At 48.3% G+C, this 22,719-nt stretch overlaps 1 protein-coding gene across 3 annotated transcripts in view; it reads left to right on the plus strand.

The window, feature by feature from the left end:
• CACNA2D2 (calcium voltage-gated channel auxiliary subunit alpha2delta 2) overlaps positions 1-22,719 on the plus strand; it is a 598,918-nt gene that overhangs the window by 335,886 nt on the left and 240,313 nt on the right. For all 3 annotated transcript variants that reach the window (XM_084635197.1, XM_084635195.1, XM_084635196.1), the window contains exon 4: positions 20,361-20,420. In XM_084635197.1, the coding sequence (XP_084491323.1) occupies positions 20,361-20,420 (60 nt within the window). The remainder of the gene's footprint in view (positions 1-20,360; positions 20,421-22,719) is intronic.

Below are 22,719 nucleotides of genomic sequence, written 5' to 3' on the forward strand. Positions count from 1 at the left end.
CCAGCGCGTTGGGTCAGGAGAAGCCTGCTGGCCCAGCGCAGGGGAGGGGCCGGAGAGGTATCCATGCCGCAGCCAACGAGGGTGGTGCCTGAAATTTTGGGGTGCTCTACGCAGCCGCATATGTTGCGTATGCCTACTGATAACCCTTCTCCACCTCCAGTTTTGGAGGGTGCTACGTGTCGCTCTCCATAAACTGTGTCTGCTCTCTCTGCAGATCAGCTATGTGGCACTGGCAACCCCTCTCCCCTTCCTGCCCCGGTCCCCCTCACCCGTGTCATCCACCCAGCGCTAGATCTCTCTCTGCATGGCTGTCAGCAGCACCAGCCTCCTTCCCTGTTCTCTCTAGCTCACCGCTTGCCTCCCAGGTGTCTTGCAGTCTGTGCATGGGGCACCCCTTGAGATGGACTGATTGATCGGTAACGCTTTAAAAATAATGGTCTAATCGTTATTAAGGATTACCAATAATCTTGTAGCTGTATTGATCATGATAATATTATTCATGATGAACTCATTTGGTATTGATGTGGATGTCCTGAATAGTTGCATATAGCGCCATGGGAATCCTGTTCTCCTCACCGTTCATCTGCTCTTCAGAGAAGAGAGTTAAGAGGGAGCGAGGTGGCACCGTGGATGAGCTGGCCACTCTCCCAGACTCTGGCAATTTGAATTCAAATCCTGGATTTCAGTTGCAAGTAAAAATGAGTGTGACTGATTTATCCTTGTCCCTATTGGGACAGATGAAAAGAATAACCCACCACCAGTACACCATTTTTGGCAGACTCTGCTCACAACAGTATCAGGGCAGTGTAACGGGTTGTGCTCACCACCGTGGCGCCTCCTGCTGGTTGCTCCAGAAATTAGCTCATTCAGCTGTGGAGCACCCTCTGCAGGTGGTGTCTTGCCCGTTGTCTGCTCGGCTGTATTGTCTCCACCACTGGGACATGCATCGCTCTTTGGACCGCGGTGTCTCTTCAAGACACTGCCCTCTGGCAGTGCCCACAACTTGAATCCTTCCCCCTTCCAGGGGTAGTACGACCTGGCAACCAGAGTCCATGAAACACACCCCTACTACCAGGGCAGTACAGCCCAATGGCCAAAGTCTATGCAAACGCCCTGCTCATTGAGGGCAGCACAGCCTAATAGCCACAGTCCATAAAACACACCCGTACTGTCAGGGTGGTGTGGCCCAATGGCCAGTGTTCATGGGGGCCATCAGCAGGATGGGCCATGCTGACAAGAGCTTTGGGTAAGACCGCAATAGTCTTTGGAGTAGTTCCTTCTGGTTCAGATTAAGGTCTGCTCCTGTGGTTACTGTCCCATGTTCAAAGACTCATCTGCCAGGGGTCTCAGCTCTGGTTCAGGAGGGTAGGGAGTAATCAGTAATGTCTTCCTACTGCACCAGGCCTTCAGTAAATTTACATGGTATGTGCATGTTTCGTGCTGCCGACCAGGCAGCTTAACCTCATAATCAACCAGGCCGATCCGCCAGGTTACTTCAAAAGGGCCTTGCTACTGAGCCAAAAATTTGGACTCAGATGAGGGCAACAGGATCAGGACCCGGTGTCCAGGTTCAAAGCTCCGCAACCTGGCTCCCTTGTTGTAATGTAGGGCCTGACTCTGCTGTGCCTGCTCCAGGTTCTCTTTAGCAAAGGTTCCCAATTTCTGCAATCTCTCCTGAAACTGTAGGACATGATGGACGACCCCCTTTCCCTGGGTCTCTTCTTCTTCCCAGCCATCCTTCAGGAGGTCGAGGATACCTCGGGGTTGTCTTCCATATAAGAGTTCAAATGGAGAAAACCCTGTGGAGGCTTGGCATACCTCCCGTAGCAAACAACAAGGCTGGGAGTAACATATCCCACTGTCACGGATCCTGTTCCAGGATGACCGTCTCTGCCACCTGTGCCCCATACTGCTTGGTGGGCTCTAGCCATCGCCAAGCGTAGTCCCGGAGATGTTGAGCCACCGCCCATGGCCTGGCCCCCGTCAGATACCGTCCCTGACAAAAGTGCTGCCGATACGTCTCTGGACTGATGCCGGTCTGGTCTAGTATGGCTGCCTTGACTGTTTTGTAGTCCAGGGCGTATTGGGGGTCCAGGTTATGGTAGGCTGCCTAGGCTGGCCCTGTTAAATAAGGGGCTCGCAGTGTAGCCCAGTGTCCTGCCAGCCATCGCGCAACGGTGGCCACCCACTCAAATGTGAGGAGGAAGGCCTCAGGACCATCCCCAGGCCCCATCTTCGTGAGCCTTACAGGGAGCCCAGGCAGTAAGGCGTCTGGGTCAGGGTCTGTTGGGGGGTTGGCCGGGGGCTTGCCTGGCTGCAGCAGGGCTGCCATTTGTTGAACAAGCCTTTTCTGTTGGGCCTGCTGCTGCCGAACAAGACTCTCCTGTTGTGCTTGCTGTTTTGCAGCCCACTCCCGCATCATCTCCTGTGGGTGACTCGTCACCTGTTGCAGCAGCTCCGCGTTATGTTGTTGTTTTTGTGCTGCCTTCTGCTGGTGGCTTTCTAGCAGCCATTTCAAAACTTTGTCCGACTCCGTACTAGCATCGACGATCCGCGATTCTCTAGCGTGGGAGGTTAATCGCGCAGGGGTATTTACACCGCCTTTCGCTTCCTTAGTTCAGGCCTCTCCTCAGGTCTGGGGTCATGCCCATATTCTCCACCACGTGTAACGGTTTGTGCTTACCACCGTGGTGCCTCCTGCTGGCTGCTCCGGGAATTAGCTCATTCAGCTGTGGGGCGCCCTCTGCAGGTGGTGTCTTGCCCATTGTCTGCTCGGCTGCATTGTCACCACTACCGGGACCCACATCGCTCTCTGGACTGCGGTGTCCTCTTCAGCCGGAAGGCAGTGTCAACTACTCCAGTCTTCCTCCTTCTGGAGGTAGTATGGCCTCGTGGCCAGAGTCCATGAAACACATCCCTACTACCAGGACAGTGCAGCTCAATGGCCAGAGTCTATGCAAACACCCCGCTCGTTCAGGGCAGTAAGGCCTAGCGGCCACAGTCCAAGAAACACATCCCTACTGTCAGGACAGTGTGGCCCAATGGCAAGAGTTCACAGGGGTCACTGACCCAGGCCCCTACTAGTAGTGGAACAACCAGTTACCAGCTCAGTGGGGAGTCCCACCGAAACATGCTGAGCTTACCTCGGCGGGAGATACCACTCCGACACCGCCCCTGGACATTTCCTACCACAGTCTCAGGCATTGTAGTCCAGGAGCCATTGGGATCTCTTAGTTCCCCAGCACCAGCTGCTCCCTGAGGCTCCATGAGCTACTGGGTCTGACACTGTGATCCACGTCTCTGCTCCCCTCTGGCACAGGCTGGAACCTGTCCTCAGCAGGAGCTCCTGGCACACATCCTTCCCTGCCAGCATCCCTCCCTACCTGAGCTGGGCTGCTCTCTTTTATACTGGTACACCTGGAGCATGCCCAGTAGGGTGAAGGGGGCGTGGCTTCCTCAGCCCCCAGTGAGGCATTAGCCCCTTCCCTTCCAGTGCAAGGCGAGTGTGCCCCATCACAGGCAGGCATAGCTGGGGGAGGGAAAGGGGGGGCTGCAGGTCAAGACTGAGAGACACTAGCAGAGCCGTATAGGGAATCAGGGCCTGGGATAGCAGGGGGAGCTGAAGGTCAGGATTGAGGTGGATGGATTAGCAGTGCTGTGGTAGCAAAGGTGTCGCTGGGTGTTGCAGGTTGGGTTGAGCTGCTGAGAATGCCCAGGGCTGGAGTAGTGGAAGTTTGCAGATTGGGAATGAGGTGCATTGGCCGAGCTGCAGGGGAAGGCTTGCGCCAAGGTTTCCTTCAGTTGATTCTGGCTCAAGCCAGTTCTACCAGCCTTGCACTTCATGAGCACTGTGTCCATTCCTCAACATCAGGGTTTAAACACGCTCTGTGTAGGAACATAGGAGTTGCCATTATGGAGCACATCAGCACTCCCTCGAGTCCGGCAGCTTGTCTCAGCCTGGAGCCAATACCAGATGTCTCTGAGGAAGGTATAGACTGCCCCATACTACACAGTTATGCATTAGCATGCCCAAGGTGGGGAATTTCATACTCACCCTGGTCTTATGTCCTGAAGCTAGTGCCCCTTATGATATTATCCTAGCTAGTGAGACTACAGCTATTCATAGAGATCTCTAATGCTGACCTGAATCGTACAAGGCTCACCACCTGCACCTCCCATCATTAAATTAGAAATGTATATAATATACTGGCCGCCATTAAAAACTAAAAGCCCACTGTTTCTGTTACCTGCAGAGTCCATGGTATCTTCCCCTATTCAGGAGAAAAGATTGCACCGTAGGAGCTGCAGACTAGCAACTATGATTTTCAGTGGCAACTGCTGTACATAGTACCTACACAAAACTCCACTGAAAGAACATTATAAAAGTTGCAAAGTCAAGTGCTCAAAAGTTCAGTAATGCCAGAATTAAGGTGGCCCTGTGCCACCTTAATTCAGTCCCTTTGTGCATATGCCTTATGACACAGTCTTTAATTACATGAAATCACACACACACACACACACGCGAAAGAACCCTATTACACTGATTTAAATGGCTGGGACACAGAAAGTTTTTAATATGGGGAGAAAACACAAATAGTTTAGGCCCCTGTTCAGCAAATCATTTCAGAATGTGCTCAGTCTAAAGCACAGACATCACTGGAACGTAAGAATGTGCTTAAGTGGTTTGCTGAGTCGGAGCCTTCGAGAGGAAATGGTAAAAAGGGAAGGAGGGGGAGGGACAGAGGCATATAAAATAATGAGTGGTCCAGAGACGGTCACTAGGGCTCTCTGATTTAGTCTCTTAGCACGAGAACAAGACAGTGGCTGACGCAGTTAAAAGGAAACATATCCGAAATGGATTGAAGGAAATACTGGGGGTTTTTTACCTGTGCTTGCTGAGCCTGTGGAACTTCCCACCACAGAAAGCTGCAGCAGCCGCCAAGTCAGTGTTGCCCAATTTTGTGATTTTGTACGTCTCACAATATTTGTTGTTGTTCTTAAAGTCCCAGCATCTGGAGTCCTGTGATTAAATCTGATTTTAAGATGGCTGTGGTGTGGTTTTTAATAAACTTCTAGCCCTTAGTTATGGAGATAAGCTTGAAAAGAAAAGATCAAAAACAAGAGGGCAAAGAAAAATAACCTACATTTATCATTCTTTAAAAATCTTGTGATTTTTAAGCCAGTCTGATTTATTTTTGAAGACCGGAATTGTGAGTTTTGATTCCGCTTAAGACTGACAATATTGCAAGCCGATATCGATGCATCCTTTGATGGCTACGTCATCCTCCCATGCCCTCTGCCCATTTGTCTGTCTCTTGCCCTTGCTGCATCCTGCCGTGTAGATTGTGAACTCCCTGGAGGAAGGATAACCTTCTTATTCTATGTGCAGCACCAAGCACCCTGGCTCCCTGATGGAGCCCCTATTGTGATACAGATAATAAGAATTTAGAAGTGCTTAGGTAGCAAGTCCCAGTACAGACTGCATAAACATCCTGCTTTGTAGTGATCACAGAAGAGACTTTTTTCCTCTTCATTTTTTGAGTTCCTTTCAGATCAGATGAACCAACTGGTCCACTTTATCCACCTTCATTACAATTTATATCTGACTACTAAAGAGAGGGCTACTTATCACTGCAGAGCCCAGGCCTGTGTCACTCCTGCTAGCTGTCCTGTCTATTTGTTTCTGGCCGTAACAGACATGTGGATAGAGAGGAGGTAAAGTAATGGGTCACAGTCTGTCTCTCAAAGTGAGAGTGCCAATCAATTCACTGCACACTTCGGGGACTATAAACAAGAGTCTATTGGGCTATTTCTCAAGTGTGCCAATAAGTAACTGTTTTGTTTTCTTTAGAATAGTCTCTAATGCTACAACATTAATCAGGATCTAATTTGCTTTTTAACTTCTAAATAATTTCCCATCACCTTTACCCAACCAGGATTGATTGCCTATATGTTGGAGGCAATATTGTGTGGCCAAGATGGATCTGATGAGCAGACAACATGTCAGAGCCAATGGCTGGGTTTCAGTGGTCCTGCGGGTGCTCCCCAGCCACCAGGAGGAGTTGTGGGTGCAGCATCTCTTAAAATCAGGTCTCACGTTTTCCAAGAATCAGACTTTATTTGTATATGTATGTATTTCACACAAAAGCTATGTTAAAAGAACATTATTAAAGTTGCAAAGTCAAGTACCCAAATGTCAGGAAATTCCAGAATTAAGGTGCCTTTGCAACCTGAATTCCAGCCCTCTTGTGCATATACATTATGATACAGTCTGTAATTACATGATCCCATACTGTTTTTTTCACAGGACCCCTGGTTCATTTGGTGCACAGGATAGATGGTGCTCAGTTAATGACCAGTTATGTAATATTTTGTTTTCTCCTCATTCAGTGTGTGGTCCTAGGCCCTATTTTACTGAATGCTATTCAAACCTTCCCCTGAAGATAGAATTGTTAATTTCCTTGGGGGGGTTTCTGTGGCAATATTGTATCTGAGGCTCTCACAAACATTAATTAATCAATCTTCACAACACTCTTGTGATATTATCCCCATTTTACAGATGGGGAACTGAGACTCAACGAAATTAAGGTCAGATTTGTCAACTATTTTTTATTTATTATTTGAAAATTGTTATTAAACCCTCATGGTAATATAATACAAAATACATTTTGAAACAAAAAGTAATTTTGAAACAAAAGAATTGAATGGGTTCATGTACCGAAATGCCCTGGCTGGGATGATTTAACTGGGAATTGGTCCTGCTTTGAGCAGGGGGTTGGACTAGATGACCTTCTGGGGTCCCTTCCAACCCTGATATTCTATGATTCTATGATTCTATGAAATGCTTTATATAGATTTTTTTTTTTTTTTTTTACAAAATGTTGTCAAATCGATAATTTCTGTTGGAAGCTATTCAACCAGCTGAGGTAGTTCTCTGTTGTATTGTTTGCAAAATCTAGGTACTTTAAAAACACATTAAATAGTTTGGGATATCCATAATCTTACGCTGGTCCCCATTATAAACAAACCCAGTATTCTTATCAAGTCTAAAGAGTGGCATATTTCAGCACTGCAGCTTTAACTGTAATTCAGAATAAATACTTTTCTTTCATCAGCAGTTCTTCTTCCATCAGCAATCTCAGCATATAAACATGGCACAAAACCATCTGGAAAATGAAACACAGAAACTATGGCCACAGTCCTGCGATTGGATACACACACACGTTAATGATGCACATTTATCAGCCCCACATGCAAGTCCTCAAACAGAATTAGATATTACACACTTTTCCTGTTAAAATTTCCTGTATCGAATTCTGTTCCCCCATTATCCCCCAAAATTCAACTGTCAGCTGATAACTCTATTAACTGATCTTTCCCCTTTAATGGTATCCCTTGAAAGAAAATGTTTGGATCCCAAAAACAAGATAAAAATGAAACAATACAAGAGAAACAGGGCACAAGTCTATAGCTGAGAGGGTTGTATTGTGATGAAATATGCATTCCTTTATGTTTGACAATAATAAAGTAAGTTTCTTATGTGAAATAATGTAAGATTTATGATGATAGCTGTTTGTTGCCTTGCTTTTAAATGCCTGGGCATTGTAAATGCTGTTAACAATTTCTTGCTCTTCTCTAGCACTTCTCATCCCTAGATCTCAAGGCACTTTACAAACTAGGGCAGCATCATTATTCCCGTTTTACATCTGGGGAAACTGAGGCACAGAGAAGAGGACGAGGTTTGCCCAAGGTCACCCAGCAGGCCAGTGGCAGAGCCAGAAATAGAATCCAGGTGTCCAGAGCCCCAGATCAGTGCCCTGTGGTCTGTCCGCTCCTGTCACCTTAATTGGTGTTTGAAACAATGGGTGAAATCCTCGCCCCACTGAAGTCAAGGGCAAAACTCCCAGCTTCAGGAATTAATTCCAGGAACTCTGTGCCAGCGGTGCAAGGAGGTGTCTTGAACTAGATACTGCTGTGTTTTACTGCATATTGGCTTGAGAAGGATAACAAGAACAGCCAGAGTTAGGGTAGTTAATGCTAAAAGAGAAGTGTTTTGGAAGGCTATAAAAGGGGCCGTCACTGGTAGAGGGTTAGGACGGGAGCTCCGCAGAGGCAGATTATCCCACAACTGCCTACTGCAGGGGTCTTGTTTCTTCCTCTGAAGCAGAAATCAGCCACTGTGTAAGACTGGATACTGGGCTGAATGGGTCTCAGTCTCATCCAGCGAATTCCTGTGTTTCCTGTGACTGCCTGTGTACATTATTAGTGCTGAGTTTCACTAGCCAGCCGAGCATTCCCCCGAGTGAGGGACATGCCCCCTGGGGACACAAAGGCCCAGCTGGAGTGAGCATGGAATGGACAAGTCCTGACATGGGGCGGGGTGTAGGGGAGTCATGATTGCGTTCATCTTAATGCTGGGAAGGGGGTGGGGAGGACAGCTTTTTAAAGCCTGGAGAAGACTGCCCTAGCCTGTGCGATGCTGCCAGGCCGTGACGTTCTGCTTCACCTGCTGCCCTTGGGTCCCTGTTGTCTGGTACCTCACTGTCACATCAGTCATCCTGTTAGCTAACAGATTAGCTATGTCCCTGTTGTCCTGCAGGCTTACACAGACACATAGTCAAATCATGGCTATAGTTATGCAAAGTGGGGGAGGGCACAAGGAGACCCTTACCTACCTTGCTGGCTCATGTGGAGGCAGCCGGCGCCTGTCTTTGGACAGGGCACCCGTGCGTGTAGTCCATGCACACAGGCGGGCAAGCTGATGCTAACATGCATTGTGGCTCTGTCTCCATACATCCAAGGGCATGGTTAGGCCCGTGCCTGTTCCATATCCACTAGTGCTTGGAGGCCAGTTTTGGGAAAGGGCACCTGCACCCTTTCCAAGCCTGCTGCTCACAAGGCTTCAGTACGCCACCGGCAGAATGCCTCCTGTGACTACCAGCAGGGCCGTTTACCTCCCATGGCCTATCTGAGGCTGGAAAGATGTAGCGTTACGCAGCGGGAGAAATGGACAGAGAAGAGGAAGCATGGGATGAGCAAGAGAATTCTCCTTCCCTTCCTCACCTCTTTGTTTGCTTGTAGAGATAAGATTGGCACATTTTTCCTCATCGTCCAGTGGCTGAATTAACAGTGGCTGAATTGTTCTGCGTTACACATCAGCTTACAGGAGAGTCAGAGGAATTCGTAATGGGAAGGTATCAAAATTATCACATCAGCGTATTATCATGATCAGCGTGGGTTTGCATTGACAATGTGACATTTGCGGCCTGTTACATTTGTGAATCAGGACCTGGTGCGTGGCAGAAACTCACTGGCTGAGTTTCTTTTCTTTTCTTTTCTTTTCTTTTCTTTTTTAAAGCAGGTGGGTTACATCTCCTTAATCTGCTTGGTTTCTCCCATTGCCTCTCAAGTTTGTTCTCTTTCTCCTGAGGGTATCTGAATATATCTGTAGTGCTGCTAAGCCAGGACAGGTAGAGATGGTGCAGAGAAACAGTGCAATGGGTGGGAGAACAGAGGTTGTTAGCAGTGATGAGGCTGGTAGGGCCCAATTAACACCCACCTACTTGCATGCTAAAGCACTCTCCCCTGGCTTGACATTTTGGTGGCACCTGTTCCTTTTCACAGCATTGCAAGGTGCTTATCTCTGATTCTTGCAGCACCACCAGTTCTCCCATCACATGCCCCCTAGCCAGGTGCAATATCGTGTCTTTGCCTGTATTGATCTGAGCATTTCTAAGGTACCCGTCACTCTTCTATCGCCCCAGGTTCCTATATTGGCACCCACCACTGAGCACCTAGGCCCCAAACCCAATGCGAACAGTGGCACTAAGTATGGGTGAAACCATGGTCCTATTCCAGGCAATTGGAAAACTCCCATTGATTTAAATGGGACTGGGATTTGGCCCAATGTTTTTATTTCAAACATGTCTCAGATCTAACTGTGGGAAATTCTCTCCTCTCTTGAAAATAGCGAACTTTCTTGCTGCCTTCTGGAGGAGGCTAAAATAGGAGCTCCTTGGGAGTGATTCCTAGCCAGTTGGCCCACTGTTGGTACTCTACGAGGAAAGCTTAGTGCTCTTCAGCAGTCCCCTGGCCATCTTATTTGGTTTTACACGGAACAATTTGGATCCCAATTAAGCTGTGGAAGGCAACATTAAAAGAAAACAATTGGCCATATAATAGCAAACAGAGTCACGTGCACCTATTGTGTTAATGCCCCCAGGAAATGATTTTAGGTCACAGTTTTCTGGATCTTCTGTACAAGAAGTCAAAAAATTACCAAATGAGTCACTTAGCATCTTGACTCTTGCTCCCTTAGTAACAGCTTGGGAACATCCTACAAAGGCTTTGTAGACAAGTGCCTTTCCCTTGTCTTTGAACTGAATGTGCAGAATAGAATGAGCCTTTAGCAAAGCCCAAATTTCCCATCTGGATTAATGTGCAGAACTCCCGTGTGAGTCAGTGTGGGTGCCAGGGTGCTGTGAGTATAGTGATCAAATGTGAAATATTTGCTGATGGGCCATGTAAAGAGGCACTGACAGATGTACGGGAAACTGGTGCTATTGCACTAGCCATTTTGAGCATGAATGCAGCATTCTTTGCTTCTTCTTCAAGTAGTGTCCCTATGGGTGCTCCACTTTAGGTGTCTGTGTGCCCTCAACCTCTAATCTGAGATTTTTGGTAGCAGTGTCCCCTTGAGCCCGCGCGTGTGCTCTCCCTCCCTCGTGGTCTGCCTCGAGGCTATTTAGCACTGCTCCTGCGAACCCCCGAATCCCCTTCTCTACCGCTGGAACCAGAGCAGTTGTCCCTTCCTTATCTGTGTCATTAGCATAAGTAGTGTTTGTTTTGTTACCTTTGTTCTCCGGACAAGTACTCAGGCTAGTGTTTTGTTTTATTTTACTTCATTCCTTTGGTTTAAAAAGAAGAGAAAAAGGAAAAGAAGGTCACTTTCCTTCCCTGTCTGGGGGCATTCCCCGCACCCAGGCATCTAGTAGACTCATAATTATTTTCTTTTTCAGTTTTAAAAATATATATATCCTCTGCATATTCCTCCCTGCTAGAGGATGACATCCCCTCCCCAGGGGCTTGCCTGGCGCTCTCTGCTCCAAGCGGTGCCTCTCCTGCCAGGAGTCAGTTCCCGTAATGGGCAGACACTCCCTATCGAGAAAACACTTCAGTCTGCAGGAGACTCCGGTGGGTGTTGATCCTGGATCATCCCCGGAGCCTTCACTTCAAAAGGGGTCGAGTGGTGAAGGGTGGGGGGGAAGCCATCAGCAGACTCCCCTGGAAAGGCTCCTCCGAGCAACTGGCCAGGCAGAGCCGTGTTCCCCAGTGCAGCCATCTCTGCAGCCATCCCCAGTAGCTGGCCAGCCAGGGGGGCTCCCCAGAGCGGCCACCGGTAGGCCAATACCAGCAGAGGAACCTCCTGCTGTGAGCTCAGCTGCCGCTCTGGTTCGGCAGGGAAGCTCTGGAAGCTGGAAGCTGAGAAGGGGCTTCCTGCTGTGAGCTCTGCCCTGCTCTGAGGTCTGCTCTCTGCATGGACAAGGGGCTTCTGTGAGCTCTGTGCTGCTCTGAGCTCTACTCTGGGCAACTACTGCACCCGAGAGGGCACAGTTACACACAGAGAAGTCCTGCTGTCAGCTCTGCTTCGGCACCCAGACACCAGAGGCTTCCACCCTCATGCTCTGAGGCAATGGTACCGTCCCTTAAGAAGAGGGGACAGTTACCATACCATCTCTAAAAGAGCAGCATAGAGAAACCCTTTGGTACCAGAGGCAACAAAACTCCCATCTAGGAAGTGTTTTGCACCTTCCCAACCATTGATACAGACTACAGACGCTCCTCTGGGATTCTGGATGAGCCCATGGTAACACGGGTGCTCTGATACTCTGGAGACCTCTGGCCTCAGTACCCAGGAAGAGACAATTACCATACCGTCTCTAAAAAAGTGGCACCACAAACTTTTTGTACTGGACAAAACTCTCATTTAGGGAGTGCTCTGCCCAACTATCGGTAGTGACAATGTACAACGGACTTTCCTCTGTGGTACCAAATGAACCCATGGTACTGCATGAGCTCTGGTATCCTGGAGACCTGATGATTGGGGAAGAACCACAATCCCCATTACTTGGTACCAGGACCCCAGTATTGAGCACATCCCGGCACTCAGAATCACTCTTAGCACTGGGCTGTATACTGCCAATACCCCACTCAGCGGCACCCTTATGCACTGACAAATCTGACACTGGCCAGGAGGAGATCATTACCCGGCCCCTCAAGGTGGCCCACCACCACACTACAAGGGTCATTCCCAATTCCATCATGCCAACCGCCCGTGCCTGGCTTCCTGCCTCTCCCTCCCAAGGCCATATTGTAACTCTTCGGGTATATACACACACATGGTGCGACCATCTCCAGTGTCTCTCAGGGAGAGTCCACCAGATGGTTTGCTACAGCCTGGCACCTGAGCCAGGGCAGGAGAGCACCTGAGCCAGGACAGGAGAAAGCTTTTTCAGGACAGGAAAGGGTGGGGGGCAAACACCTGAAGAGGAAACTACCTCTTCAGCACATTTCTCCTCATCTCTCCCAGATGAGACTGTACCACCCACCCCTCATCACTAGGTGAAGATTTAAGAACTTTCTGGATCTCACCAAGAGGGTGGCAGACGAGCTGCAGATTCCCTTACAGGAGGTGGCAGATACACATCACAAGTTGGTGGAAGTTCTTCACGCTACCTTCTCATCTAGAACTGTCCTCCCAATTAATGAGCTGATTCTAGATCCTACCAAAATCATCTGGCAGAGCCAGCCTCCATCGCACCAACCAGCAACAGAGTGTAAACAAAAACAACCCTACATCTCTACCCAAAGAGGCAGACTTTGTTTTCAAACATCCGCAACCCAACTCCATCATAGTGGATGTGGTTAATGCATAAAGCAAGCAACATAATGCCAAGTCAACTCCATATGATCAGGCTTCGCAAGATGGCGTATTCATTGACAACATTACCGTTGAGAGTCATAAATTACCAAACTGTCATGGCCAAAACAATTTTGTTAATCTTGAGAAACCCAGGACGTTTCTGAAACATTACTGGAAACACAAAAAGAACAGATTCAGACCATCCTTAGAGAAAGTCAGTTAATAGCCAGACCAGTCCTAGAGACACCACTGGATATAGCTGTTACAGCTGCCCGCCCAGTCTCCATGACAGTGGAACTGAGGTGGGTTGTGGGGTTTTTTTGTTTTTTGTTCGCTGCACCTCTCTAGATTGCCCACAGATCTACAGACTTCCAATTTGAAGGGCCAAACTCTTTGTGGAGAAGACAGATTTTCTCTCGACATCCTGAAGGATTCTTGGACCTCACTACACTCCTTAGGAATCTACACTGTGGAACAGAAGAGAAGATATACCTCTCAACCACACCACAGATCACAATCTTCTCAATACTCACCATCTCTGTGCTGTTATGAGCCACAGTGTAAGAGACCCAGGGCTCAAATGTGAGAACAGTCTGCACCCCAGTCCATGACCTCTCAAACTGCCTCTTATAAGCACTTTGATGAGCTGGTCGGGGGCCTGAACAATGATATCTTACAGCACCAGCTGCCCTCTATACACCTGTTGCACCACTCAGAAGTCACCTTACCTTACTTCACAGCAGTTAGGACTAGCTCTAGAGCAAAGAGATTGATTTCTAGCCCTGAACCTACAGGGTGCCTACTGCCATATCTCAATACAACCATTGTACAGGAGATTTCCTACTGCTTACCTTTGGGGCAGGATCATTATAGGTACAGACTGCTCCACACAGGGTATTCTCCAAGGTTCACTTCATTGTAGTGGCATACTAACCCCGGTACAGTGACTGGACTTTATCAGCTCCAACCTGATGCAGTACAAGCAAGAGCATTCCTCTCGCTACCCACATTCACCACCCTGGGACACATCTCCCTAATACCCTGGGGAGCTCACCAACAAGATTCAAGACAAATGGCCTTCCACAGAAATGACCTTCCACATCACTCTTCTGGGGCTAAGGGCTGTCAAGAGTGCCTGTGCACAAACTCTGCCTTTCATCAAAAACAACACACAAAGGTTATGATGGACTTAATGTGACCTGTATGTTTTGTATAAACTGCCAAGGAGCTGCCAGATCTCCCTCCCTCTGCAAGACAGCTTTCAGACTTTGGAATTGATGCACCCATCACAATGTGCTCATCTCAGCTGTCTGTCTACAAGGGATACGGAACAGGACAACCAACAATCTCAGCTGGAATTTTATCATGACAATGAGTGTATCCTGAATTCAGAGGTGCTTCAAGATATAGCCACCCTTTGGGGATACCCGGCCTATGGATCTCTTCGCTACTTATCGGAACAAGAAAGGTCCTTGTTACTGCTCCAGGGCCGGCTTGGGGAAACATTCACTGACAGTTGCCCTCATCTTCCCAGAAGACAGGTCCCACTTGTATGTCTCTTTCCAGTTTCCTACCTAGCCAAGATTCTGTTGAAAATTCAACAAAACAAAGCGAGAGTTATTGTGATTGCCCCTCTTGACTATGACAAGTCTGGCTCCCTTACCTGACACAGATGGCAATATGCCCTCCTGTTCCTCTGACGTCAGCCCATTCCTCACCCGCTCTCTCAAAACAATGGGCTGACCCTTCACCCCAGCCCATGGATCCTCCGCCTCCAGGCTTGGATCTTTCTTTGTTCCAAAACTTAGAAGCAGAATGCTCTGACAAGCTGAAACACGTGTTGCAACACAACCACACGTTGGCCGTCCCACATACCTATCTACAAAATGGAAACGACTCCAAGTCCATACCATTTGAAAGGGACAGACCCGACCTCATCTTTCCTCCCTTTGATTTTGCACTACATTTTAAACTCTCGCTCAGCTCCCTTAAGGTACATCTCATGGCGAAAATGGCTTCCCACTTGGAAGTTGCTCAACCACTAATGCGTAGATTCTTTAAGGGCTTTGGGACTCTCTTCCCTCATGTGATACCACTCGCTCCAGCCTGGGACTTTAATCTAGTTCTCAGGGCTTGGACTAGACCTCCATCCGAGTCCAGGGCAACTTGTTCTCTGTTATACCTGTCCATGACAACAGCATTTCTAATTGCCATCACCTCAGCTAGGCACATAGGAGAAATAGCAGCCCTGATGGCACACCCATCATTCACAGCCTTTGTCTTTTTTTTTTTTTTTAAGTAATTCTAAGGCCATATCCCAAGTTTCTCCCTACTTTTTCTGCACTTTCCATATGAATCAACAGATCCATCTCCCTGTTTTTTCCCAAAACCGCATTGTGACAACTGGGAGACAATTGTGCATATGCTAGATATTAGAAGGACATTAGCATTCTACTTGGACAGGACTAAGGACTTCAGGAAATCCCCTAAATTCTTCCTTTCGTCCACAGAAAGATCCAAAAGCTCTGTGATATCTCCTCAAAGACTATCCAAATGGGTCTCTAGTTGCATTAATCACTTAGCAAGGGCACAACTTGCTTCCATCCATACGCACTCCAAGAGATCAGTTCCTACCTCAATCACATTCCATAGGGATATCCCTATCTCCCCAATCTATAGAGCAATGACTGGGGCCTCTGTCCATACTTTTGCAGAACATTATGCGATCACTGAAGATTTGGCCGCTGACACCATCTTCGACTCCACAGTACTCTCTGTAGTAAAAGACTCCGCTCCGAAGTCCCAGCCTCCAGTGGTGGGTACTGCTCCAGAGTCACCTAAAGTGGAGCACCCGTAGGACACTAATCGAAGAAGAAGAGGAAGTTACTCATCTTGTGCAGTAACAATGGTTCTTCGAGATGTGTGTCCCTATGGGTGCTCCACAACCCGCCCTCCTCCCCTCTCCTTCGGAGTTCTCTACAGGGCTCTGTGGTAGAGAAGGAAGTGAGGGCGTGCAGTGCTAAATAGCCTCGAGGCAGACCACAAAAGAGGGAGAGCACATGCGCGGGCTCAACGGGACACTGCTACCAAAAATCTCCGATTAGAGGTGCAGGGGCACACAGACACCTAAAGTGGAGCACCCATAGGGACACACGTCTCGAAGAACCATCGTTACTGCACAAGGTGAGTAACTTCCTCTTATTACTACAATGAATTATTAATGCAATGATTTTATCACTCTCCTTGGACTAGTTATTTCAATAGCTTCCTGGTTTTCACTGAGAGGTTCTGTTTGCTTCAAGTCACTTTGTTTGCTTTTTCTTCGTCCCTTCCAACCCTGATATTCTATGATTCTATGATTCCTTGCGCATTGTTAGTCTGTTTATAATTTTTCAATAAAACACGTGAATAACAGCAGCAAAACAGCCTGGGGCCTTTACCACTTGTCATCATTAAAGATCACCCAGCACTTTTCACCTTGTGGGTGAGTACAGTATTGTTCTTCACTCCCTGCCCTAAACCCTGCGTAGGGTGGCTGTACACTGTTAAGCATCTGCTGCATGCCATGCCAATGACGGCTGTACTGTTCTTGTACACACGCCATAGTTTGAGATCCTCGGCATTACGGACATTGTCTGTTATCGGGGCATATCAATCAGACAGTTGCCTGAGTAAACACATAAGAAGGACTGTATGTAGGTAAAAAGAAAAGGAGGACTTGTGGCACCTTAGAGACTAACCAATTTATTTGCGCATAAGCTTTCATGAGCTACAGCTCACTTCATCCGATGAAGTGAGGTGTAGCTCACGAAAGCTTATGCCCAAATAAATTGGTTAGTCTCTAAGGTGCCACAAATACTCCTTTTCTTTTTGCGAATACAGACTAACACGGCTGCTACTCTGAAACCTGTATGTAGGTAGTAGGACCTGCAATGAGCAATGTCTTTGCCTTGATGTATCTCACAAACTCTTGTATTGTTTGTTGTGGTAGCCTCATGGCTAATTAACCTCCTTACGGATTAGCCACTTAGTCCGTGGATCTGAGCTCAGACATGTATGGCACGTATTCCCTGAGAATCCCATAAAGCCAATAGCTGCGTGTGAGCAACTGGGGTGTGTCTGATTTTACAAGGCTGCAACGATAGGCATGATGCACCTGCGATCAGACTTAGGGTGCTCATCACCTGGGAAACATCACCACTGCAAGATGGGGAAGTGTCTATCTGGGGAAGCCAGTCTTTTGTGTGACTCTAGCACTGATAGATGAGGGTAGTAAGAAGTCAGATCCATTTCCTTGGTGCTGTTAAGGGCAGGTAGGGGCAGATCCTGAAGTCCACACCCCAATCTGACACACACACACACAGAGCCAGTTGTGTTTGCCCTTTTCATCTGATCTGTGGCCCTGCAAGATCTGGGCTGGACTCACCACGCACATCTGGAAAGGGGCCACTCCTCATACCTGCCCTGCTTACACACAGCTCTTGGATCTGGGCTAGCGGGCTGTGCGGGGAGGTTGTGTAATTTATTTTGCTTTCTGTTTTTAATTTACTTAGTGATGCAGAATTGATCTCCCTTGGAAATCTCCTGGCTCTTGACATTTGCACCTTTCAGCTCAATTAAAAGAGCCGACCACAGCTACTTCTCGGTGCTTTATTATACAGATTGATTCGCCTCACTTTCTTTCCTTTATCTCTTTTTCTCCTCCTGCCCTGCCATGCTGTAGATCACACAATGGGCCTGTGACATCTGAGGCACTGGTAGCTGAAGGGACCTTCTCCCGTCCTCTGCCGGCTGTCTCAGAAACTCTGCTCTCCACACACCCGTATGCAGCTGAGCAAGAGACAGGGAATGGGAAAGCTGCGGAGGAATGAGAGGAGATACACAAATGAATGGAGGGAAAGCCCTAGGAAACAGCGGCCCAGGGTGGGATGGGGGCTCTCTGGGTCAGCATTGCTGAGGAGCAGGCCAGAATGGGCACTCAGCTAAAGGGGAGGGATAGTAAAGGCCGCCCATTGTGTTACCACTCCCTGCCTTGGCAATTCACAGCTCAGTATCAGAGCCCAATGGTGACGGTTGCTCCTCTGATCCAGGGAAGGGTATCGGAGAAAAGTGGCTTCCAGGCTCTCGGGAAAGGAGCCGTAATGGTCACCATGCGCTGTAGAGAGGAGTCAAGGCAGTGGGGAAGACAGACGAACCCAGAGGTTAGGTGAGAGGCTGAGGACATTGCCCAGTGGACACTTGTGTTGGGACGGGGGTGGCAGAGCTCTGTTCTGGCTCTCGAGGGAGACTTTTGATCCTACCACAAGGAAAAACTAATGATTTCCAGCCCAGGATAGTACACGCTGGGAGCACTGGTAGCATGGTCTGTATTACACTGTGCGCTCATCCGGCCCTGATTGTATCTGAAACTCCAGGTGCACATGCAACCAGCTTCCCCAGCCCCACCCTGCCTCAGCTTCACAATAGATAGAAATCAGAGCACTATCAGACCAGAAAAGACTAGCAGTCTGACCCCGTATACCCCCCTCCCCACTATAGACTAACCATCTAGCCCCTGTACCCTACCTCCCCACCATAGTGGAGCAGACCAATGGTCCATCTAACCTGCTTTGCCGTCTCTGATAGTGGCCAATGCTGGCTGCTCAGCAGAAGGGCGAAGAGCCGCCTGATGCCCCTGCTCTCTCTCAGGTGCTGGGGTTTGCTGCCTAGTCCCCATCAGTTTTTATTCACACGCCCCAGATGGCCAGCGAATTCATGTGCCTCGGTTGGGAGCCCCATTTGAGGCACAAGGGCTGGCTGTCAGAGGTGTTGAACACCAAGAGCTCCCAGGGGCGGCCACTGGAGCAATAGCTGCTCAGCGCTTCTGAAAATCAGGCCCATGGTGTCTCAGAATGAAAACCTACTGCTGCCAGACCCCTTTGAAAATTTGGGCCTAACCTTTCTTTAGACAGCCCCAAGCGATATCCCTCAGCCGTGTTCCACCCAAGTGTGAATGGAGTAGCTGCATGCTGTTTTCTTGCGGTAAACAAAGAAATTGCTCACCCCCTTTTTGCACAACTCTTGTTCCTCTCACTTTTCACATGCCGGGCCAGCCGCATTGCATGGGGTGACGTAGCTGAGTGGGAAGACAGCACACCTTGCCCCCCCCCCCCTCACCTCCCATCGTGCCAGGCCATGCCTCTTGCTTCCCTTCCCAGGGATGATGTTGGTGCTGCACTCAATTGTGTTGAAAACTCTCCTCTTGCTCTGGATATGGAGATATTATTTTAAAATCTCGTACATTCTGAAGAAAGGAGCTGGCTCCAGTGTCTGTGCTTAACCTGTCCTTTCAGTAAACCTCATCAGGCTGCTGTTAAATGCCATCTCGGTATGGGAGCCTCCCTACTGCAGTCAGTGATTAAAGCCAGAGCTGCCGAGATATCTTCCCTGATTCCTCTCCCCGTTCCGCAGCCCATGGGAACAACTGGTGCGATCCAGACCAGCTCAGTGCTGCCCAGCTTACTCTCCTGGGCTTTTGCACTCAAGGTGTAAAAATAATCTGGTGTGACATGAGAGGATTAATCAGCTCTGGACAAAGACACTAACTTCCTCGCCATCCCAGGGGCTATGGACTGTCCTACAGAGTGGCAGCAGCTAGTGTTGGCTGTGGCTAACTTCCCCCTCTCAGTCTGCTCTGGAAACCTGAGTTCAATTCCTGTCCTAAGTCATGACTGAAAAGCTAGGCTTATCAACATGCAAAGTGAGCAGTGTCTTAGTCTGTATGGATTTAGTTAAACTGGTTCAGGTCCTTGTATAGACGCTTATCTCACTGTGAGTAGCTTATTTCAGCTCCGCTTAAGTCAGTAAGGAATTGACAAGGGCGAAACAGCAAGAATCATGCTTTAAACTGAAATGACAGCCCTTTGCACCCTTTTAATGGAGTCATTTTCATATCAAAGCTTTAGTTAGACAGCATACGTATGTGTGTGTGTGTGTGTAGACAAGGGCTGTGGTTAGTGGGTGGGTTCCTTCTTCCCTCTTGCCTTCCAAGAATTCTCTGGAAACGAGGGGAGGAATCCCATTGCAAGGTTTTTCACAGCACCTTGGATGCTGCTTCTCCTCCTCTCGTTGTGAGTTAGTGATGGGCACCAGGGGGGCAATGGAAGCTACTTTCAGCCTGGAACTCTGAGGAGGGACCATGTGCTGTAAGATCGAGAGAGAGAGAGAGAGAGAGAGAGTGACGCATCCTTCACTGTGCCTGATCCACAGAGCAGGTGAGCCTGTTTTAGCTCCCATCTAGAGCCTGGATCTTTGACTCAGGCTCAACTCCTGGTGTCAGTGGCCCCATAGGAGCCAGTGCCCTCCTGGGGTGGGATGAGCTTAAATCAGTTGTGTCCTAGCTATTGCAAAATATGTTCTCTTCTCTGGGGTCACTTCTTCTCTTTTGTTTTATTTGCAGAGACTCGCTGGTGCGGCTGAGAAGTTCCAGAAAGCCCACCGCTGGCAGGACAACATCAGGGTAAGGCCTGGATTCTCCTCACAGGCATCGCAACCTTTTTAATGGGCTCATCTCTGGGTGTCTCTCTCTTGCACTTTGTTTCCCAGGGTAGAATTTAACCCACTCATAGCATGTAACCCCACTGAAACCACTGGAGTTCTGTAGGAATCATTTGAGACAGAATTTGCCCTTCCAGTTCTTTCTTTCTTGGCTTTATCTCAGTCTTTGTGGTTTTTCTCCCCCCCCCTTCTCCCCATCTGCTAGCTTTTCATTCTCCACTGTCTCTCTCTCTCTTTCTGCCCACTCCCTCACTTGCACTGTGATTTTTAAAGCAAGCTGTGTCCCCGTCACTCTGTTCATCTCTGCAAGTTCATACACAGTTGCCCTGTTCCTCATCTTCTGTCCCTGCTGCCTGCCAGCCCTAATGAAAGTGAATGAAGTAATTTTGAGCTCGTTTCCAGCGTTGCTTCTGTCTGTGCATGCAGGTAATAAGAGCAGTCAGAAGGCAGAAGGTGAAGGTCAAGCTAATGGTTAAACACTTTGGTATTGAGTTCCTGTGGAGAGCTCCCTAGAGAATTTACATCTTCGCCATCTCAGTAGACAAGTCATCTGCATGGTCATCAGGGACCCTATTTGGAGGGGCGTGCTTGGTGCAGTAGCGGGGTCTTGTGTTAAATGACGACAGATGCGCACACACATGCTTGTGTGCCTATTTTTCTGTTGCCTGATTTGGGTTTGATTCTGGGGGAAGGAGTAATTGAGGCTGGTGCAGGGAAAATGTGGTTTTAATGATTGCATTTGACTTTGTAATTATGTCAGTGATAAAGCGCAGCAGGAATCTGAAGGATTCTGCCTGGAAATGTATCAAATTATAACAATAATACAGAAGGAAGAAATGGTTGTTTTCCTTTCAGCACAAATGGATTCTGGAAAAAAACCCTCTGAGAGACCAACCCCCAGATTGTGCCACCATTCCTCACTTTGAGGAGTACCTTACTCCATGAGTAACCCCAGCTAGCATGAGAAACCAGCCCAGAGAAACCACCTCTTGCACTGTCAAAAAGATATTGGCCCAGGCTGTGTCTCCGGCAGGTTCCTGTCACCTCTGTGTTTTTGGTTGTGCTGGTGGCCTGGCAGCCAGATATGGCCAAACTCCCCCCATCGGTAAAATGGGGATAAGGATCTCCTCCTTTGGGAGCATTTTGAGATCTGTGCATGAAAAGCACTAGAGAAGAGCTAGGAGGTGTTAGTATTATCTCAATGGAACGAACTGGCCATCTCCATTTCTAAGGAGCAGGGGTTGAACTCTCTGAGCATTGTTAAAGTCTCTCATAGCACAGCACATATGTGTTGTGGAGATCTAGTGCGTGCTGTTTGCAAGAGGAAGTGGCCAGAGCATAGTTTGCAAAGAGGGATGTGGAATGGGGGTGTGTGTGCAGAGGAGGAGTCCTGTGGCATGACAAAAGCTCCATTGTGGAGACTGGGCTTGGAGACAGAAATAAGGAAGGAATTGCAAAGATGTGGGGTAGATGAGAGTAAGACCTGAGGCCAAATCTAGCTCTTAGATACCCATACATTGGTCCATACATTGACCTCTGAGGAGCAGAATTTGGCCCATGCAATAGAAGAATGAAGCAGGAGGGAGGAGCCAGCTGCGTTCAGTTTGCCACTTGACCAACTCATGATGGAAATTGGTATCTGTGCGGCTATAGCTACTGCCTCTCTTGGTCTGTCCTCATTTGCTTGCTTCCCATGATCCTCCTACACTGCACAGCTCAGGTTCTCATAGCACCAGGAGTTGTCTCTCATCAGACATTCAGGAAATGCTGAGCTAGAGGATCGGGGACATTGTCAGCTGCCTGGATGAGGAAAATCTGGGGATGCACATGGTGGCTCTTGGAAGAGAGACCCGCTGTCAGGTTGACTGCATTAGAACGCCAGGCAGTGAGTGGGGGGACAGGACAGTGAAATGACCAGTACTCAGTGCTCAGCTATTGAGCAGGGTAGCACAAAATCAGTGCAAGGCACTTGGCCATAGGGCAGGACAGAGGGGGCATATTTTTCAATGGGTTTATAACTTAAAGTTGTATTAGAATGTTTTCATTTAAATTGTGATCTGTTTACATTCCATATTCCCCAGGAGTCCTGCTCTGGTCCTGCCTATGCTATAGCGTTGATCTCTTTCACTTGTCTGGCCCCACCCATCCCAGATGAGTAGAGTCCTACCAAATTCAGTCCATTTTGATCAATGTCATGGTCATAGGGTTTTTAAAAATGTAAATTTCACGATTTCAGATATTTAAACCTGAAATTTCAGGGC

This window comes from Lepidochelys olivacea, assembly GCF_965140295.1.
Source record: "Lepidochelys olivacea isolate rLepOli2 genome assembly, chromosome: 7".
NCBI classification, from domain to species: Eukaryota; Metazoa; Chordata; order Testudines; family Cheloniidae; genus Lepidochelys; species Lepidochelys olivacea.